Here is a 21,860-nt window from a genome sequence, read left to right as displayed (position 1 = left end):
TCTATCTCATCTAACAATACACTATCAACACTGTTACTACATGTAGGCCTAAACAAAAAGATGTTGTATTGCCTTTTAGCAGCTGGATTGGTCAGTGAAATTTGTCTTCCTTCTTTTTTTTTCTCCATCTTTGCGCTGATACTTTTCAGTTTTAATGCTTTAATACATATTTTTTTATTCATTAAACTTTTCTTCTTCTAAAAAAATGGTTAAAAAACCTTTAATAAGAAGCCAACTGTAGATCTAAAGATTTTGGGGTTGGTCGAAACAGGCAATACAACACCCTTTTTGTTTGAGCCCTATGGCCAGCTGGTCAAGTGGATAATGGTTGGTCAAATCAAAATAACAGATATCCTCTCCAATGTATCAAATAAACTCAAACCATCTCTACATGCTGAAGGAAGAGCAACAAGAAGTATGAATATCATGTACAAGGTTCATAAATCAAGATTTGAATACACATTTTGTTTGGGACCAGCCCAAAGTTTTCAAGCACCAGCAGAAAAGCTGTCATTGAAACTAGAAACTTTTAAAAAAGAGGGAAATTACAAATACAGGTGAAGTACAGCATATGCCAGTATACAAAGGGATACTTTCAATTTCAATGTAAGTACGTGTACGTTGACAACTTTCAGTTTAAAATAGCACCACCATCCCTAAAGTGTCATCAGTTCTCATTATTTGGTGGTTGGGAGTACTTGAGCTGATTCACTTCGGCAACAAATGCTCAAAGGCTTCATTTTTATTTTTTAAATTTAATTTCATCCTTTCTTTTAAAAATGTGTATGTAGGAGGGGGGGAGGGGACAGGTACTCTACCCCTTCAACTCCACCCTCCTAAATCTGTCTATGAAATATCTAGGATTACAGATTCAGGAAGTATCGCCATCTCTTCATCCTCTTGGCTTCAAGATTTCCTACTTCTGACTTGAGGATTGTCAGAACCATCCCCAGTCCTTTTTTTGACAAGGTATCATGCATGTGATAAGTATCCAGTAATAACAATTCATAGTGTTTTATCAACTAAGCCTTTTGCTCATTAGTTAGTTCTGATGTGAGGACTGTCCAGATACTCCATGCATTTCAAGGGTATTTGATACAGGCATAAAATGTCCAGCATTAAAGATCTTAGGTCTTAGGCTTTTCTTCTGACTCAACTCTTCCCGGTCCTGTGTCTTCATGAATACCATGAGGGGTTTGATGCATGCATGCATGTAGAATGTCCAGCATTACAGATCTATTCAAGGAGTTGTGTCATCATCTTTTGTGGCTCTTGCTCTTCTTCTTTGAACTTGAGGAGTGTCCATACTCTCCTAGGTCCTTCTCCATCAAATGCTTCTCTGCTGTGGTTTCAGCCAACTGATCATGGAAAGAAGAGAGAGAGACACAGTGAGAGAATAATGTAGGGCATCAGCAGAGAGAGAGAGAGAGAGAGACAGTGAGATAATAATGTAGGGCATCAGCAGAGAGAGAGAGAGAGAGAGACAGTGAGATAATAATGTAGGGCATCAGCAGAGAGAGAGAGAGAGAGAGAGAGACAGTGAAATAATAATGTAGGGCATCAGCAGAGAGAGAAAGAGAGAAAGAGAGACAGAGAGAGAGAGAGAGAGACAGAGAGAGAGAGAGAGAGAGAGAGAGAGAGTGAGAGATAATAATGTAGGGCATCAGCAGAGAGAGAGAGAGAGAGAAAGAGGGAGAATGTTGGGGATGACATGAACAGAGATGAAGCAAACAAAGTAAAAAAGAGCAAGAATAATAATAAGAGATGGAGAGGGAGAGAGAGAAGGGGGGGGGGGGGAAGGAGAGAGAGAATGCCAGAAAATGATACAAATTTGACACTAAAAAATAAGCGTGACAAAAATCATGCAACACAAGGGATCTCACTGTACAATCGCTATACTGTATGGTCAGGTAAATGTGATTACCAGTTTGTTTCTGGTGTATACGATAGACATCAGTTGATTTTTAGTTGCTTTGGTCCAGCAACCTGGCTGGAAGTTGCTCTCTGAAGCCAATATTTGTTTTGCCTCCTTACCACATGACCTTACAGTCTCAATTCACCCATCCTTATCTCCTGTGAGATTTTTGTCAGTCCTATGGATTGGTGCAGATCTTCATTCTTCTTTCTATCATGTACAGAGGTCTTGCACTACCATCTAAACTAAATCAAAACTGAAAACTCACTTGTTCATATAGTATGTATAGCACAGCATTTACGAGCTCTTGCAGCGCAATAGAATATATCCACATAGTTATTGCGCTTTACAAATGAATATTATTATTTTTATTATTATCTAATCATCCTCATCTCAGCCTGTTCAATGCACTATACACAGAGGTAATATACTATTGACCACTAACCATGTCTAGTAGAAGTTCAATCTTGAGTTTGAGAAGATTGTTTTCTTCAGCCAATGATTTGTTCTGCTTTCTCACTTTGATGAAATCCCTCTGACTGACCCCTCCAGCATTGCCAGATTCTATTAAGAGAAGAGGTAAGATCAAGAAAACTCAATTAACAGAAGAAATACAAGTAACAATTAGCATTTGCCAAGAGCTTTATAGATGTAATTAGCTCATATACTATTACAAAAGTAACACCATTCTGATTCGATTAATACCAGTAGGAAAACCGAGTGCCAGAGTTTTGGACTTCAAGTGAGCAGTACTAGAAATTTAATGACAAAGAACTCTGTATACCAGAGTAATATAAAAATTTGATTTTAGATTTAATACAACATGCTGCCATTTTAATTGAAAAAAAGAAGAAGGGGAAGACAAAGAAGAAGGAGAAGAGGAGAAGCCTGCTGAATTCACCTGCAATCCACACCCCATTGTCTTCATCAAACTTGAGTTCTTGACCCCCGAGCTTGACTTTTGGCTGCCCATAGGTCATTCCGTACTCCTCATCTCTGATGGAACTCTCTAAGCGATTCAGGTTGTTGAGGGAGGCCGACCTTCTAGGTGGGGTCTTTTTGGTGTTGAACTTATTCCCAAGAAGAGGCATGGTTGTGTGGAGGTCAACTTCAGAATGGAATTGGAAGCAACTGGAGCAGAAAAAATGAAATATGAAAATGACAATGCTATCATGTTATAAAGAAACTGGTAAGGTCATTTGAATTTAAAACGGCATGCGTAAAGATTTTCATACCAATTCATGTTTGTTAAACTTATTCTTCCTGTGAAAAAAGGAAGAGGGGAAGAGGAAGAAAAAGAAGAAGGAGGAAGTAAAAGAAAAAGAAGAAGAAGGAGGAGGAAAAAAAAGAGGAGGAGCAGGCGCGCTGGCTCAGGAAGGTGGTAAACTCCTTGTAGGCCTTTTTTAAAGAAGTCCAAATGCAGATAACCGTGTAAATGATGGGTTGTGTGCACTTTTCCAAGAAGTGGGTCAGAGTACCTTTCAGGATGTTTTGTTAATTGGGGATTTTAATTTTCCCGACATAGATTGGGGATTAGAATCTTGTACAAAGGGTGTAGAGCATCCAGCTCATAAATTTATTGAGAGCACTAAAGATGCTTTTCTAGTACAACACCAAGTCAAGCCTACACGGCACCGTAGTGGCCAATGTTCCAATGTATTAGACTTGGTTTTCACAGCTAACGAACATGCTATTACAGATATTGCAACCTCTGCAAGTCTTGGCAGAAGTGATCATTATACACTGATTTTTGACATGAAAATAAGAGGCCAAGGTGCCAAAACTGGAGAAACAAGATACATTTATGATAAAGCAGACTATGATACAATGTATGATAAGATTATGGAAATTGATTGGAATAATGAATTTTGGGAGATGTCCATGGAAAAATCATGGTCGTTCTTCAAAACTACACTGTTAGACATCTTTAATCGTTATACATCAAAGAAAACACTAAATGTAGGTCAGAGGAAAAAACATTGGATGAACAGAGAGACTCTGGAAGTTGTTAGAGAAAAACATAGACATTTCAGAAAGTGGCAAGAGATGAAAAGCGAAAAAAAAATCGGGAAAAGTTTTCTAGTGCAGAAATTGAACAGCAAAGACGTTGTCATAGTAGATCCAGCAATCAAGCAAGGTGGCAGTGTAGGAAGGCGGTGAATTCATATGAGAAATATATAGCCTCAGGAGTTAAGAAGAATGCAAGAGCCTTCTGGTCATATGTAAACTCAAAAATAACAACTCGGGAAAGTGTCTGTAATTTAACTAAACCTGATGGGAGTAAAACAGAAACGGATCAGGAAAAGGCAGAGGTTTTGCAAGATTTCTTCTCTTCAGTTTTCACGAAGGAAGATTTACAAGATATCCCTCTCCCCTCAGATGTTGAATTTGACACTCCACTAGATGACATACAAATTACGTCAGGAGATGTGTTTGAACTACTGCGTAGACTTAAGCCTAATAAGTCTCCGGGGCCTGACAACATACATCCCCGTCTACTTAAAGAACTAGCAGATGTGTTAGCTCTACCAATTTCTATTCTTTTCCAAAAGAGTCTTGAAAGTAAACAGCTACCCCAGGACTGGAAATCTGCTAATGTTACCCCAATTTTCAAGAAAGGTAACAAAGGTGATAGTAAAAATTATAGGCCAGTTAGTCTAACAAGCATTATTTGTAAAATGATGGAGAATCTTGTGCGTAAGCAATTGCTTGACCATCTTATGACGAATGATTTGATTTCAGTTCACCAGCATGGGTTTGTAGTTGGTCGGTCTTGCATTACCAATCTTTCAGAGGTGTTGGACCAGTGAACACAGATTTTGGATGATGGAGGCACAGTAGATGCAATATATTTAGACTTTATGAAGGCGTTCGATACGGTGCCTCACCACCGGCTGCTTCTCAAATTAGAGTCATATGGAGTCCGTGGGAATGTACTTGCATGGTTAGAGTCTTTTCTGAGTGGACGGCAGCAAAGAGTAGTGGTCAGAGGCAAGCAGTCTAAGTGGGGCAAAGTACTGAGTGGAGTGCCACAGGGCAGTGTGTTGGGTCTGTGTTTATTTTTGCTATTTGTCAATGACCTTCCAAAAGTTGTGAACTCAAATATTTCAATGTTTGCAGATGATACAAAGTTGTATGTCCGTGCTGATACTGCAAATTTAAGAAAGCAGCTTCAAGAGGATCTGTCACGGATGGAAGAATGGGCTGAGAAATGGCAGCTTCGCTTTCATCCTGATAAGTGTACTGTTTTAAGGCTTGGGAAGTTACCAGCAGATGCCTCTACAGGCTATTGTATGAAAAAGGGGACAGACTCTGTAACACTATCTGTTACCAAAGTAGAAAAGGACCTAGGTGTCCTTGTAGATTCACAACTATCATTTAAAGATCACGTCTCCCAAACAGTTCTCAAAGCAAATCGAGTACTTGGAGTTATCCGTAGGACATTTATGTACCTAAATACTGACACTATGCCGTTTTTGTTTAAAGGCCTCGTAAGCCCATATTAGAATACGGACAGGCCGCATGGTCCTCGTACAGACTAGGAGAACAGAGGATGTTGGAAAGCGTACAAAGACGTGCAACAAAGATTATTCCTGGCCTTAGAAATTTATCTTACCAGGAGCGCTTGACTAAACTCCAATTACCAACTCTTGTTCACAGGCGTAGAAGGGGGGACATGACCGATGTGTACAAGTACTTGAATGGCTTGTACAATGTGCAAGAGATTCCCTTTAAGTTGAGTACAGAAGATAGAACTTGAGGTCACTCTAGAAAACTAGAAAAGAAATATTCAAGACTATCAGAAAATACTTTTTTAGCAATAGAGTCGTGGAGCTGTGGAACAGTCTCCCAGAAAATGTTGTGGCAGCTGGGTCAGTCAACTCATTCAAGAATAGACTGGATAGTCACTGGTCAAAGAACGCAAGCCTTCTGTATGAGCCGGTCTAGGTGTTGTCTGTTGTTTCATGTTTTACACAACCTCCTCCCTCCACGAATCGCAGTTCCCTGGAAGAATCCTGGATCGATGAACAGGCTTAGACCTACAACATCGTGTATTAAAGTAAAGTAAGTAAGTGTTATAGCAGTGGTCTCGTAGAAAAAGAACAACAACAACAAAAGGAAGAAGAACAACAAGAAGAAATTCGAGAGGAAGGAGAAGAAGAAAAAGAAGAAGAAAAAGAAGAAGAAGAAGAAGAAGAAGAAGAAGGAGAAGAAGAAGAAGGAGAAGAAGGAGAAGGAGAAGGAATAGGAGAAGGAGAAGGAAAAGAAGAAGAAGAATAGGAAGCAGAAAAAAAAGGGAAGACAAAATAATTAGAGAGATATGGCATATGGGATCCGGGCCAACTCGAACCAGGGGACAACTCGGCCCTGCTGGAAAAACGGTAATTTTTTGTCATTTTACCCTAACTCTAACCCTAACTCTTACCCTAACCCTAACCCTAAACCAAAACATGCAAAAACTGACCATTTTTGTACCTGGGCCGAGTTGTCCCCTGGTCCGAGTTAGCCCGACTCCGGCATATATGGTGATGTGACCAAAGTTCGCGCGTGACCAAAGTTCGCGTACTAACACTAAAAGCGCTTATAACAGGAGAACGATACGCGAGGCCTGTGTGGGACTGAGACAACGAAATCTTTGAGCACCGTCGACAACTCCAAAGGTCAAAATGCGGCATAAAAATGTGAATAAGCTAGCTTTTTCACGCTTTTTATCATAACAAATTGTGTTTTTTTTACATGAAAATCAGTTTATTAGAGGGATCGACTCCGAAAAATAATGATAAAATTCCAATTTCTTACGCGAAAAACGGAACCTGCGCGCCTGCTTCCACCGTATCTGTGTTTGTGAATTTCAATGAATCTATGGTTCGTAAGAATACAAATTTAAAAGGGGAAAGAGGAGAGACAAAGAGAGAAAAGAGCGAGAACTCGTGTATGGCTGACATATAAAATGGAGACACATGATAATTTTTTCAAACAAACAAATGACATGCAGATAGGGACTACATTGACATTAACACATAAACATTGAAAAATATTGTCTTTTATTTGCAAAATTTAACAAGGGTATTTTTATCGGGCAATATTTCAATGATAGAGAGAAATTATTATATTTTTCAAAGTTTTAATATAAAGTTCGGCTTCTGATTGAAACTACGAAACTTTTTGGAATGTTTACATATATAAAGCCCATCACAAGAGGGCAGTAAATATCATGCGCGAACTTAGGTCACACTTTTTGACGGACGTCGGTAGTGGTAAGGCTTCCGATATTCTCGTCTTATCATTGATTTGGAGTAAATAAAGCCTTGGAATGTTATATAATCTGATTATATGATAAATTACGAATCTTATGACGTATGGAACATGATATATGTTGATCTGGATTTTTTGAAATATGCAAGAAAAGAAAAATATCCGCGAACTTTGGTCACCCCTTCATAATATGCACCATTAATTCTGCCATTTTCTCGTCAATAAAAAGTTTCTAATTATATTTTTTCTATCTCAGCTCCCTTTTCTAGTACAAATACATATCCTTGAAAGGTACATATATTTGTCAAGCTTTTCCACTTTTGACTTCATGTCATTCACCATTTTTAATTCCGCCCAAAAAAGCTACAACCAAAATATACAATCTACATTGCATTGCAACATACACAACATAATGGCAAACGTATGGGACTGCATTGAGCAAAAAATACAAATTATTTTGTTTGCTTTGACCTCCAATAGTATCAATGACACATACACCATTCCAAATTTACCTCACATCTCACTATACAAAAAATTCACACGCTTTTACACCAATTTAATGATAGATTAAAATACAAATGCGGATAAACCTTACCGTATATTTAACTCCAAAAGTCGAATCTTAGGATGCGGAATTTTTGACAATTGAGGGCGCAAACACAAACATTGAACTCAGTGATTACATAATTTCTTTCATTCGATTTGCCTCTACTGTCTAGTTTGTGTGTAAGACCGCACCTGCCAAGGGATAGGGATCAGCATGGATTATCAATACCCTTTAACACGGTAGAAATAGGGGCGCTCCAACCAGTATCAGAGGTAGGGAGATTTGAACAAAAAATTGAAATATTATTAAGATTTAAAAAAAGGATACGATACTTATAAGAAATTGTTTTCAGGTGACAACAAGCTATTGAAAATCTTCGATTTGATGTATAGCGAACATAAAAAAAAAAAAAACAAGAACAAAACCAAAATAAGTAGCAAAAGCAAATTAAGATGCAAAAGTATGAAAGAGTATGAAAATAACTAGGCCTTCACAAATTGGCAATTCGGTTATCAGTTTGTGACGTCATTGCCTCACTATTTATCAATTGCTTTAAATATTGTTATCTCATTAATTTCCCTTTTTAACCCCGGGCCCAAAACTTGATTTCCTCATGCCTATGCCCAGGTTATATGATTTGTATCATATTGCGTGCATGACATTTCACAAAATCTTTTATGAACTTTGAAGAATTGATACTATTTTCTGAATATTTATATTCATAATGATTGATTTTTATATGAATAGTTTATAAAAATTCACATTTTTCATGCTTTAACCTAATAAAATTAGTCCTCATTAGCGCATCCACACAAATTCTATATACTATCAATATAACTTGAATGCTGGTGTGAGGAAATAAGATGTAAGGGGGAAAATTCGAAATTTTAAATATCAATATAAAGAAAACAATTTATTGGTGGATAGTGAGGCAGTGACGTTACAGACTCATGAGAGAGTTACCAATTTGTTTTTTGATTTTCAAAGTTTTTCATGCCATTAAAAATTCATAACTTGCTTATTATAGTTATCCGATTTTGCTCAAACCTTTTTTGATTGTTTTTTTTCTGATTTTGCTGCTTCTATTGAAAGTATATATTTTTTGTTTGGAATGAAATGCCCTTTAATTACTGATTTTGGTCCTAAAACCGTTGGTCTCTGAAGAGCATCCATTATATTTAGGAAGGGGGAGGGCGGGGGGGGGGGGGGGGACTTCAGCCCCCAAAGCGCACTCTTCCCCTTGAAATGCTAGTGTTACACCTGGATGGAGAGTGACAAATATGAAAGAATATCTTTCCAATGGATGTTAGTGCCGGGCTGGGATTCGAACCATCACACTTGGATTGAGAGTCAAGGAAATACACCACTATACCACTGAACTAAACATGTTCGACTCCCCAAGTCTTGAGGTCCCCATTAGCAGACGCCCATATAGCTGAGTCCCACTGGCGTACTGATGGGAGGGGGAGGGGAGGGAGGGGGGGGGAGGGCAGTTGGTGAAATGCCCTGATTTCCCGGGTTTTTCTCCCCCCCCCCCCCAAGTTTTTGCTCATTACGCCACTGCTACGATGACAATAACGTTCGTATCCTACCAAGTCCGGGTAGTCTCCCCATTTAACTTGCTGAAATAACTGTCATGCTAGGGATCGAACCCACTCTGGTGCCTCCAGTCAAGAGTTACTTGACTACAACAGCTCTAAGAATGATGTTGGTCTCTTATATATTATTGGTAGGCGTTAATAATTGCCAAATAATGCCCCGGTCGCATGGTGCACACGTAGATGATGCGTGTAAAATCCATCATAAAAAATAACGGGAGGAAGTAAATGAAGAGCCGTGAATGCTGGCCTCGTGTTAGAGCTTGACAGTCGGATGAGAAAATAGGGGAAGGGAGAAGGGAGAAAGGGTGTGGCATACATCATGATAGAGAAAGAGAGAGAGAGAGAGAGAGAGAGAGAGAGAGAGAGAGAGAGAGAGAGCCGAGAAAGAGAGAGAGAGACACACACACACACACAGGGAGAGAGAGAGAGAGAGAGAGGGGGGGGCAGATGATTATGATTCGACCCTCAATATGCTCTAGATTATTAGACCCCTTTCTGACAATCATTGCACGGGATAGAGAGAGCGATCGAAACTTCTTATGTGATTGTCAACAATATTAAAATCATATAAAAAAAAAAAGGCATTCCCGTAGTTTTCTAGATAGCACTGTTATCGTAGTCGAAAAGTTTCGTGGGTTAAATTTCTGCCACGGCAACTCAGCAGGACGTTTTTATGTTTTAAAAAATTGCTTTAAAAAAAAAGATTATAATTATCGTTTTTAATTGTTTTCGTTCCTGTTGGTTTACTTTCAGCCAATCAGAAAAATAAAGGCATTATTATTAATTTGAGTTGACAGATACTACAATCAAGCATGTTCGACGTATAAGTCATGGTCATAATTATGATGGCCGATTGATCCATCCTGGATTTAGGGACAATCGGGGGCCCATCTGCTCGGTCGTTTGGCCGGCTAGGGGATGGGGACCAAAATGGTATAAATAGGAGAGTTTAGACCAACATTGGACAGACTCAACCATCGAAGCAATCGACTCCTAGTATCTCTCTTTGTAACTTCAGATCATCAGATCATCACGAAATCAGGTAAGCATCATTATCTTTTAGTTTGATTAAAGGAAAAAAAAAAACAGAATGGTTTAAAAATTGTTAATGACATTGTGCCGTCGTTCTAAAAAGGAAACAAGCATACATCCTATACGGGAATCTCTTAATTTTTCTGCAAGTATCAAAGGTTTCATAAACAATGCAAAGGGGTTTAATTTGTGGCATAATTGCTTTTTTTTTATAGATGCTTTTTTTGTGAAAGAGTGACCTAAGGTGCACTGCGGCGACTGCGCTGTCTACTTTCTCGAGATTTGAATATCGCAAAGTTTAGATATTTAGGTCCATTTCATAAAGAGGTATTCAGCTTTGGGTTAAGATTCAACGCATGGTGTTTTCCATCATTTCCCCCTCAACAATACACCTAGATGTATGTGCACGATTTTCGGTGCATTTATGGCATCTATTGCAAATTTAAAGTGCGGGTTCATAGAAAATCACAAATATGGCAAATAGCGTATTACTAGAAACTGGTAAGCTAACAGATGGCCATCATGCAAGTTTTAGTTCAACTACATATCGGGTGATTTATAAAAATACAAATAAAACAACTTCTATAGCATCTGGGATATGCGAGAGATTCGCCGGAAAAATAACGATGTTTTAATGCCGTCACAATTGTGAACCAACCCTGCCCAAGCAGACGACACCCCATAAAGAATGAACATAATTGCAATGCTTTTATTTCTCAAATTATAATGAGTTTAGTGTATATAAATGTGATGGAATTTTACACCATTCAAAAAGGGATATGACCCCCATTCTGAAAACTAAATTCTTTTGTTTGAAAATACACAGGATAGGGGTTAATGAACAATCAAAGAAACCACACTTTCAAATTAAAAAACCTCCGGAATGATAGCATGGACGTCATTTGTTCCCTCTTGAAACGCCGAACATGCCGCGGTGTATGCAGCTGAAAATACAATGGCGTCCTATTTTGTTAACAAGCGACAGATTCCTTTTTCTTCTTTTTTCCTTGCATTTTTCATCCAAATAATACCATGCACGGGGTTTAGAGTGAGGCAATAGATTAAACATTTCGCCTGAGGGTATTGAAGTAAGAGAAATAACTGAAGAAAAGATGACAAAACAGGCAGTGAAATTGTGTGAGATGTCATGGGACATCGTCTGCTTGTGCACATCATGTTCAACATGTGACGTCATATCTCAGCAGCGACCGGAGAGCTTTTCAGGTGCTATGTCGGGGCTGTATCTAAGCGTTTTGTAATTGTTAATAATCATTACTTTGAATGTTGTCTTAGCATTGGCTTTTAATAACCTTGGCCAATCAAAGTGTCACCTTTGCAATAATGACATTAAAGTTAGTTTTTTAAATCAATGAATTTTCTCTTTAAGAATTAGTGGGCCTTTGATATCTATTTTAAGTCTGACTATAATCATGTTTATATCGAAAACATTAAACGTGTTTTTCTGTTATTATTATAACCCTACAGACACTACCCTAATAATGCAAACGAGTGGAAATCCATTTCTTTTGAGTCATATTCTTAGAGATCACTTCATTCTGAGTTGAATCCACTATAAAGCATAGTGGTTGACTTACGGAGACTGCATTTTAATATCTTTGAGAGTGTATAATTTTGTAATAAAAAAGGAGCGATCTCTAACATGAATCCCCTGAAATGGGTTTCCACTCCTGATTATTTATAGAGTAGGCTAATTTGAAAATGTGCTTCATTGAAAATAACTTCATTATCCACAAACTCTCTCCTGGTAGAATGAAGGTCTTCATCTTCGCCATCGCCGTCTTCGTCCTTGTCGCCTCCGTGGTCGCCACACCCGAGGAGTTCGACAACCTGGAGGAGATCGTCTACGGATCAGAGCCCATGGTCAAGAGAGGTCGATTCGTCTGTGAGTAGAAAATCACCATGTTATTGGGCATCTTGTGGAGGTGTCGTGGTATAGTGGTTCATTCACTTGACTCCCATCTCAATCCTGGGGTTGAGGGTTCGAATCCCAGCCCAGTACCAAAGTTTTTTGAAAAGACATTAATCCACATTTGCCACTCTCCACCCAGGTGTATTAATAAATGAGTACCTGGTAATTGCTGAGGTAATACAAATCCAGGCCTTCAGGAAGAACAGAATGAAAGCTGATGGGGGTTTCACTGTGTATTTTTAATTTTTAAATCAGATAAAACAAAATGTGTTTCCCCCATTCATTTCTAGTTATTCATATTTCACATGCCCCCCCCCCCCTCCTGCCACCTGTATAGCTATGGGCAGCTGATTTTGTTTAATCTGTACTAAATATATCTTAATAGGTCGTATAAGTATTCCAACTTTGTTTTTTCGAATGCGATTTTCGATTCAACTTTTACATTGAGTTATCATTTAATCTCATCGCTGCTTTGTATACAGGCATTGTCAGTTCTCATTCTTGGGGAATATACCATGGATTCGATGTATTGCCTTTACTGTACATGAATTTTCATAATTCGCTCTTATTTAAGCTAAGTCTTCAATCCTACTGTAAACCGGATTGGGTGGGGAGGTGGGGGGGGGGGGGGGGGGTTACGAACACTTTTCAAAATCTGAGCTGTTACAAAAATGTCTACTGTTTATCGCTATAGTATGCTTTTTTGGTTGGTTGTTGGTTGTTATTTTGTTACCTGACTGCTAAGAAAGCATAAATGTTTGTAAGTAAGCAACCAGACGGCCGACGGCTTTAGGTCGTCTCCGAGGGACCTGGTAATGAGGATTAATGCCTTACCAAAGGGCACTAGCGCATCGACTTGGTTTCGAACCCGGGTCACCGGATTACGAGACCACTGTTCTACCAACAGAGCAATCGCGCCTCCTCTATTGTTTTTGTCAATCACCACATCAATGAAATGAAAAATGAAGAATGAAGAAAAACAATTAACTGACCTTTACCTCATTCAGTCTGTGCTGGCTGGTCCCCGATGAGGGAAAGAAAGAGAGAGAGTGAGAGAGAGAGAGAGAGAGCCAACTGACTTTGCAATTCTTTTTCTATTTGAAAAAATGAATAATAAACTGAACAAAACGAAAAAGAAAGATCTAATGGATTCGTAACATTTTGTAAAATGTGAAACAAAAAACTGAACTGGAATCTGAAATTGTTCTGGTTTTTGTTTTTTTAATTCCCATTTAAATTTTCTTATATATTGCATAATTATGCTCATTATTGTATATATCTTTGTATTAAAAAAAAAAATGAAAGTGGAAATGAATAAAACGAATTGAATTGAACTGAAGTATGTTCTCCTTGTTGTAGTCTGTGCTAGTCTCCATGGACAGAGCTGTATCTGTGATCGTCGCTTCAGGAAAGCCGATCAGAGGAGGTACCTCAACTGCAGATCATCTGGACTCGGAGACATCGCCAACATCTAGGTAGGACGCCCTCAACTTCTTCTTAATCAGTTAACCACACCCTGTCGTTAAAAAAACACTCAAAACAAACACCCTATTCCTATTTCTGATTAATTTATCTCCCATGATATTAGAAGCACTTAATAATAATATAGAATGTTTTCTACGAATGCATGCAGTAAAACCTGTTTCATTGTGGTGGTGCTATAGAGTTGACTATATACCTGTTCGACATCAACCTTCAAATTATATTCATACAAATTAAATTGCTTTGCCTTAAAAATACTGCCCTGTGCCTGATTTTCTTTTTAAAAATTATGATTGATGATTATTTTATCCCCCATCCTTCTTCATCGTTTCTTAATCATTTCTTCCACTTTTCTCTATTTAACGGTTTTTACAGATACTTTCATCATTGCCACTATCTCAAGTTTCAAGATGATGCGTCACTATGGTAACACATGACATCCTCGTGACACGTGAACACCCAACTATTGTTACCGATCATCATCATGGCTTTCCTTGAAGGGGCCGCCATTGAATGAAATTGCTATTTTATACACCTTGATTCAGAATAACATGTCTGTGGCTCACCATGTCAGAGCACACAGTATCATTAACATGAATAAAACAACCACACTCAAGTTATTATTGAATTGTTTTGGAGGATTTAATTTTGATGTGTTTAGATTAATTTGGGAGTGAGACTTGTCTGGCTCGAGGAGTGTTTCAATATGTGCATGTGAGTATTCTGTTGACTGCAGGAGACTATGGAGAGGGAGGGGGGGGGGGGGGGGGGAGGGCGGAGGGGCAGATTCTTGACGATGTATCAAAATGCCTACTTCAACATCCAGGATTTATGAAGTCCATCATATTGACGCTCTTGTGCAAAGAAACTGAAAAAAGTCAACTAAGTCTGATCATGAACGTTTCGACGACGTGGAAAGAAAGTAATTCATAAATCAAATGGGGCTCGTTAAAGTTGAACAACAGCTTGAGTGATGAAGAAAGACAGACAGAGAGAGATGGGAAGGAGAGAAAAAGAGAAAGAGAGAAAGGGAAAGAGAGAGAGAGAGAGAGAGAGAGAGAGAGTGATAAAGAAATGGAAGAAAGAGAGATAATATATATATATAATAAATTATGGAAGAAAGAGACGGAGAGAGGGAAATAAGAGAGAGAGAGAGAGTGAGAGAGAGAGAAAGACCATTGAATAATCATAGAGAGGAAGGAAATTAAACTGAATGAAAAAAAAGGAGCACAACATAATTATTTTGGAGAAAAAAAATTGAGGATCAAAACGTCTCATCTATCTAGCTAGCTCTATGGGTATCCTCCTACATCAACTTATATTAGCGAGGGAAATTTGAACGTGTGCCGTGTAAGGCACTCGATATAGTTTCCTGTACTCATGGCGAATTCCGAATTTCAACCCATGACATGTATTTTGTATTGTATTTATTAAACTTCATTGATGTACATCAATATTTTGTTTATAAACATATAATCACTTTACAATGTAATGTAACGAACAACATTCTGTTTGGGAACATATACATCATTATCATTATTATACATCATTATAAGTCAATTTATAATGTAATGCAACATATCAATATTCTGTAAACATATATACCGTATAAATTAGGTAACAATGCAGTGTTTATAGCAAAACAGAAGGAAAGTTATATCAGGCAGAAACACTCTTTTTCCTTTCAGAAATAACATGTCATAGTGCATATAGTAATATAATGTACCATAAAACATTGAAGATTTAGATATATAAAACATAATACAGCACTTTTCTAAATAAATTGTAACTCATGCAATACAAAATAGGTAAATGAGGTACATGGAATGCCTAAAATAAATGACATAATAGTACTTATAAATTACTGCGACCTACTGCAGAACTAAACCAAAAGCATAAGATTGTACATTTCTACTTTGTTATAACATATAATATCTAAAATTACCCCTCATTGCAATTATGTATACGGACCCTTGACAATATTCCTTTCATAAAAGCCTTGATTCATGACACTAATGTTCATGAGCTATTCAATCAATGAAAAGCCACAAAAGAGCTAACAAAATGAGAGTTTAATAGAGAGAAACACGCCACAAGTCATCTCAACACTAGTGCAATCATTGATAACTCTTGTCATACAATAGGTTTATTTCTAGGCTTCTCAAAGGCCTTCACAATGAAATCCTTCTTAATAAGCTTGAGTGGTTTAGAAGCTACCTTTCAGACAGAACACAATTTCCGTTTGTAAATTACTTCCAGTCATCTATTACAAATGTTACCTGCGTGGCGCCACAAGGCTCTCTTCTTGGCCCTCTTCTATTCATATACATATAAACGATTTCAAACGATCATCACATATTCTATATTTCATATTGTTTGTATATATTCAGACGAGGTGGCCGAGTGGTTAAGGCGATGGACTGCTAATCCATTGTGCTCTGCACGCGTGGGTTCGAATCCCATCCTCGTCGAGATTTTTATAGCGCTTAGAGACTTCGGTGCTAAGCGCTTTATAAGTAACGTTTTTATTATTAATATTATTGCTGATGACTTTAATATTTTTCACTCATCTCATGACCCACAAACTCTCCTAGATACAAATTGTTTTGGTTCAAAGTTGGACTTTCATTGATCATTAAAAGGACAAATTATATGATATTGTTGCCATCTTCCTGGTGCAAATCAAATAAATAGTATCAAACTAGAATGTGTTTAGAGTACTAAATTCCTTGGAATTAATGTTGATCGTAAATTGCCACATATTTTGATATCATAAATCATGTTATAAATACATTTCCTTTATAGGTTTTATTATCACCGTACACAACCCTTGTTTTGCCTGAAATAAAATATGGGATTTTAGCATGGGGAAACTCTTGTAAGCCTTTATTCATCGACTATTAATTTTGCAGAAGCGTGCATTGAGAATAATCCATAATGTCTACTTTTGTTCCCACACCAACCACTTATTTTTACAAGACAACGTTCTTAAAATTGATGATTTTTATTCTTGTTACCTCGGTATCTTTATGTTCCAACTAATTAAAATTATTTACCTGTCCCTATTTCCTCCATTTTTCAAAATACATTCATTGCCCACTACACAGTCAAACGAATTTTGTTTGCTAAAAAAACAAACATTTACAACGGTCCAGTATTTTGGAATAACATAGACACATCTCTTAAACATACTACAAAGTCTATACAAGTTTAAAAAACCTGAAAATTAAATGTTTAAACACATATGCTTGAATGTATGTGTCGGTCGGACAGCAGCATTAGGGACTTTTAGATTTACACGACGAGAACGTGGACCTCTATACGTGTGACATCCTTTCAAGGCAACATGACGTCCTTTTCATGCACTGTCGGCACTACCAGTGCCTTAAAAGGACGTCACATTGCCTTAAAAGGATGTCACACGTAGAGGTCCACGTTCTCGTCGTGCAAATCTAAAAGTCCCTATTGTTGACATTGTTGACACGTTGGTATGCATGAATCTCGGTTTTTGACTCTCGACTCAATCCCTTTCTCTCTGTTTCTGCTTATCTATCCTCCTCTCTCCAGAGCTTTTGCAATCATTCCTTTTTCTTTTCTATCTTTCTTTCTTTTTGCCTTTTTCTAATTTTTTTCCACAATTTTTCAAAAACCTTCCCAAATTCCTAATCTCTATATTGTTACATATGTTTTTAATTAACTTATTATTTCTATGTCCACTTTGTTTTCTTTCTCGTGCCATTACTATCATATTGTATATTTGTTGAAATATACTTATATTAAATTGCAAATAACATTGCAATTTTATTGTATTATGTTTTGCGTGAGAAATAAAATCATTAACAAATCATTACTACTCTCTATATAGTACAAGTGTATCGCATCGTTTTCAAACTAAAAAAATACACGATAATGAGTTAAACTTAAAACAAATATAATTTAAAGGAGTAAGGGGTTCGACTATTCTGGAAAGAGATAAAGAATGCAGTGCATATTTTCAAAATGGTTTGAGTTATTTTTATCCAGAAAAAACTCATCTTTCGTCTTAAAGTCACGTGAATAAAAAACAACTTATTAACGATTGTACAAATATGAAAATACCCCCAAAATGCTCTTGAAATGCCCTCACATTCCAAATCAATTACATAATCAGTACCCAAAATTGGTAACACTCGGCGAGACGAACAGCCCACGAAATCAACAAGGTTGGTCTGAGAAAAAAAAATCTCTGAGGGGCCATGAAACCGATGTTGTCGGTCTCTGTCAACCTTTCTGAGAGAGGGCTGTCGGTTCTGTAGCCTGCGAGTCTATTTGGATGTTCTGCTCAACAGTCTTTTTTTTTTTTTTTTTTTTTTTTTGGGGGGGGGGGGGATAAACATAGTGTATTATTTTGTGATGCAACCACCCACCCCCCCCCCCAAAAAAGGCCCTACTTTTAGACCTTGGTTTTAAACATGGTTTTCTAGTTTCTTCAGAAATAGCATCGTTTAGCCATTCATGAATGAACCTGCATTCAATCAGCAGATGTACGATATTTATTGTATTATTACCAACGCTCCTTTCACCCCTTTCCTTTTCTTCTCTGCAAGTCAGTCTTTTCTATTTGTATTTGTTATTGTTGTTGTGTCTAAGTTGAGGGCTGCGGGCACGTCAAGCTACTTTCCTTTTTTCTGTAGCCCTCCTGCATCTAATGTATGTTAATTATGCATTCATTATATTTATTTAAATTCGTTTATTATCTGTATAAAATTATTTGCACTTAAAATATTTTATCAAACCATTATGGCCCGAATTCACAAAGGAGGTTTGTCGACAAACCTCCTTTTGTTTCGACAAACCTCCTTTTGTTTTTTACAATCCAAGGTTTGTAAAAACGCGTCGAAACACGTCGTATGGCGCACATAAACCTCGGTTTGTCGACAAACCTCCTTTATGAATTCGGGCCATAATGTTCATGAAAATGTATAATGAAGAAAAAAAAGATGCAGAAACCAATAAATCAAATAAATCAAAAAAATCAACAAAAAAAAAAAAAAAAAAAAATCAAGTACCTCACCATCATAATTATTCTCGCTAAAGTTCATATCCTACGTGCGAAATGCATTGAAATAATTCATATTTTCATCTATTGATAGTCCTTATTATGGGTACTTTTTTCTTTCCAAATGTCTATGAAAAATTGGTATGGGTTAGGAGACGTCAGCCGCACGCCCCAATTCAAACCATATCTAAGAACCCCTCCCCCTCCCCCTCACGCCCGGACACAATGAATAAAGGGCGAATCACAAAATAACGCATCCCCCGTTACTCTCCTTGTTCTTGATGACCTGGTCTCCGACCATGGTGCATTGGTGGAGGGCTTCGAGCAGATCCAAGTGCTTCTCAGCATCATACTGGTGGTTATTCCGGGTGTAGTTCTCGAGCTGGTAGACGTAGTCAATTCCAAGCGTCTGTAGACCGGTTCGAAATTCAGAAAGCACCTCCTCTTTAACATCTGGGTGGTTCCGATGGGTAATGATGACAATAGGTGGATAGCCTGACCAAATGTGGAATTGGTTATAAGAGTATTACATTATATTTTTCTTCAACTTTTGCGTCAAAATTGCAACAGGGGTCTTTCTAAAATATAATGTATGCCCTATTAATTGATACTTACTGGATATGTATACCTTTTACACCCATTTCCCTGTTTTCATGATTATTACGTTTATGATCATGATAATATCGCCATATATTATAATTATAAGTATGTGCATCCAAATTGAAAGTGAGAATTATTCATCTTTCCATAAGTCAACTTTCTCTTCAATATGATATGACCTTGACCTATACATACTCTGTTTATTGCTTTTAAACATACCTGTCATCTCCTTAATTTTAGCATGCAGCTTCGTCAGATCTGAAGCTTTGGCACTCAGGTTCAAAGCACTGATTATGAAAAGAGTAACAGATGAGAAATTATTCAATGCATGATCGTGTTTTCTTAAAATTAAAGGTAGAGCTATCCCACATATTGCTCCGGTTGTCTCATTTTCGTCAGCACAAACGTAGCTAGTTCGCCGTCACTACCAAACTAAAATGTTCCACTATGTTGCAGGGTGTATATGCCATTGGGTATGATGTGTGAACCGAGTTTGCGGACATAGTGTGTTGGGGAGGGGAAGTGAGAGTGTTCATGTGTGGGGTAATTGTATGTGTGTCAAAAATTAAGGACCAATACATGACAGATGGCTAATCATAAATCTACAATGACGAGTAAACTGTGTACATCATAGTCCACAGATAAATGTGCCTCGAACGTATATAGCAGACGGCAATCGGCGGATCAGACGACACTTGATAGTGATTTTGTATGTGAGATTGCTTTGCAAAATATAAAATACAAGAACCTCTTCCATATCTTTAAACTATCATTGATATCTGATAATTAAACAGTTAGTAAAATAAACATACCAAACTACATGATACAATGAAATACTTGACTGAAGGTAGGGGAGTTTGATGTGGTGCACAATTGCACCCCTCTGTTAATAATCGAATAGTCCATGGTGTTCACGAATATTCATGTTTTTGCTTACCTCGGCAAAATGCTTGCCTATACTAAATGCACAAATTACGGTGGGGGGGGGGGGGGTTGGCTGAAATGGACATAATGAACAAATCAGAACTGATCTATGATAATTTATGCTTGTCATCCTTCGTGTGCTTGACTTATAACCTTACAATCGAGTGGCAAATTGCGTCCAAAGTACGACTTGTTGCATATGTATAGGCAATGGCGAGCTGGCGACCTATTTTGACCAAATTACAGAGGGTAAACTTTCAAAAGTCAATGGGACATGAGGGTTCCAATGAAAGAGCTAGTAATAACGTACGTCGGGGTGGATTTTTTTTTTTTTTTTTTTTTTTTTGGGGGGGGGGGGGGGGGTAAAAGTCCATAGGCTAACATGTTTATAGGCTGCTGGACTCTGACGATAGGGGGCGTTGTCAAATGAGACTGAACGGAGCTATATGTCGCATAAGTTCTTATTAGTCATTTGATATATATACGCAGGAATCAGTTTTCATAATTCGATGTCCAAAGAAAATTTGGGCATGCTCAACTCATCCCGCACAAGCGCCGTATATATACGCCGCTTGTATTGGCATGTTCATTTGAGAAGGAGACGCTCAAAATTTGCGAGGGAAAACTGGGAACGGATATAGTGAATGCATTTTGATGAGTATAGAACGTGATATTATAATGCATCACAGTAAGCATGTAGAGTCGTTATGGGCATCACATCATACTATTTTAGTATTACTTCTCAAAAAAAATAAATTCTTTCGCTGGGGAGGCACTTTAGGCTGTTGGAAAGCTTTGGCGACATAGAGCCGTCATGATCGACCCTCTCCTGGCCAAGCCCCTGTCCCTTCAAAGGCACGGTTTTATGTGGATCAAATAAAAATAATTCACGACCCCAGTCCCCCCACCCCCTCCCCAAGAAAAAAATATAGCTTTGATTTACCTGAATACGAGTACTGTACATTGGATCTCGCAGTCTTTACTCGCTCTATACGCCCTTTCTAGCCCAGAAACGAGTTTTCGGAGAAAACCGACATCCCATTGCACATCGTGGCGACCATCACCGTACACTCCAGCTATGAATTCAAAACGAACACTCGCCAATTATCATTTGATAAAATATGAGAATGTATACTATTATTGAGATCTATAAGGAATAAATTATTGTCAAAATCATTCCATAAAATTATTCCACCTTTATGACCTACATTGTACATAAAATATATGATAAATATCGTAACCCCCCCCCCCCCATCCCCGATCTCCCAAATAAAACAACAAACTTAATAAGAGAAGTAAGAAAGGAGTAAGAAAGAATAAAAACGCACCTAACTGATGTCCTAGTTCAACCATGAAAGGACTACCTAGTCCTTTCATTCCACGGTTGTCGACTATGGCTATGTTTTCAGCAATAAAGAATGCTTCGCGGGTGAGCGTTTTAGAAGAGGCATCGCTGTACCCTTCTGGAGCAATGCTCTTCCAAAAAAACCCGGGTTTGTTCTTGTCCATGGTGGCGAAGTTCATAGAGTTGACCA

General features: G+C 37.8%; 1 protein-coding gene and 1 non-coding gene across 2 annotated transcripts; one reads left to right on the top strand and one right to left on the bottom strand.

Annotated features, from left to right (window-relative positions):
- Positions 1-5: 5 nt before the first annotated feature.
- LOC593332 (protein chibby homolog 1) lies at positions 6-7,785 on the bottom strand. The gene is made up of 4 exons (XM_030999613.1): positions 7,767-7,785; positions 2,817-3,046; positions 2,361-2,479; positions 6-1,358 (listed from the first exon to the last, which is right to left on the bottom strand). The coding sequence occupies exons 2-4, from the start codon at positions 3,004-3,006 to the stop codon at positions 1,257-1,259; spliced, it is 411 nt and encodes a 136-aa protein (XP_030855473.1). The 5' UTR covers positions 3,007-3,046; positions 7,767-7,785; the 3' UTR covers positions 6-1,256.
- Positions 7,786-16,152: 8,367 nt separating this feature from the next.
- On the top strand, positions 16,153-16,234 carry TRNAS-GCU. The gene has a single exon. It is a non-coding gene; the product is annotated as a tRNA-Ser (tRNA).
- The last annotated feature ends 5,626 nt before the right edge of the window (positions 16,235-21,860 follow it).

Source organism: Strongylocentrotus purpuratus, unplaced genomic scaffold (assembly GCF_000002235.5).
Source record: "Strongylocentrotus purpuratus isolate Spur 01 unplaced genomic scaffold, Spur_5.0 spur5_contig_861, whole genome shotgun sequence".
Lineage (NCBI taxonomy): Eukaryota > Metazoa > Echinodermata > Echinoidea > Camarodonta > Strongylocentrotidae > Strongylocentrotus > Strongylocentrotus purpuratus.
This window is presented reverse-complemented; position numbering and strand designations above follow the sequence as displayed.

Bases quoted from the DNA above. Each gene is read 5' to 3' on its own strand.
- LOC593332 (XM_030999613.1), bottom strand. From the start codon at position 3,006: ATGCCTCTTCTTGGGAATAAGTTCAACACCAAAAAGACCCCACCTAGA. The intron at 2,480-2,816 runs GTGAATTCAGCA...TTCTCTTAATAG, and splicing joins CAATGGGGTGTGGATTGCAG to AATCTGGCAATGCTGGAGGG. The intron at 1,359-2,360 runs GTTAGTGGTCAA...TTCCATGATCAG, and splicing joins TTGAACTTCTACTAGACATG to TTGGCTGAAACCACAGCAGA.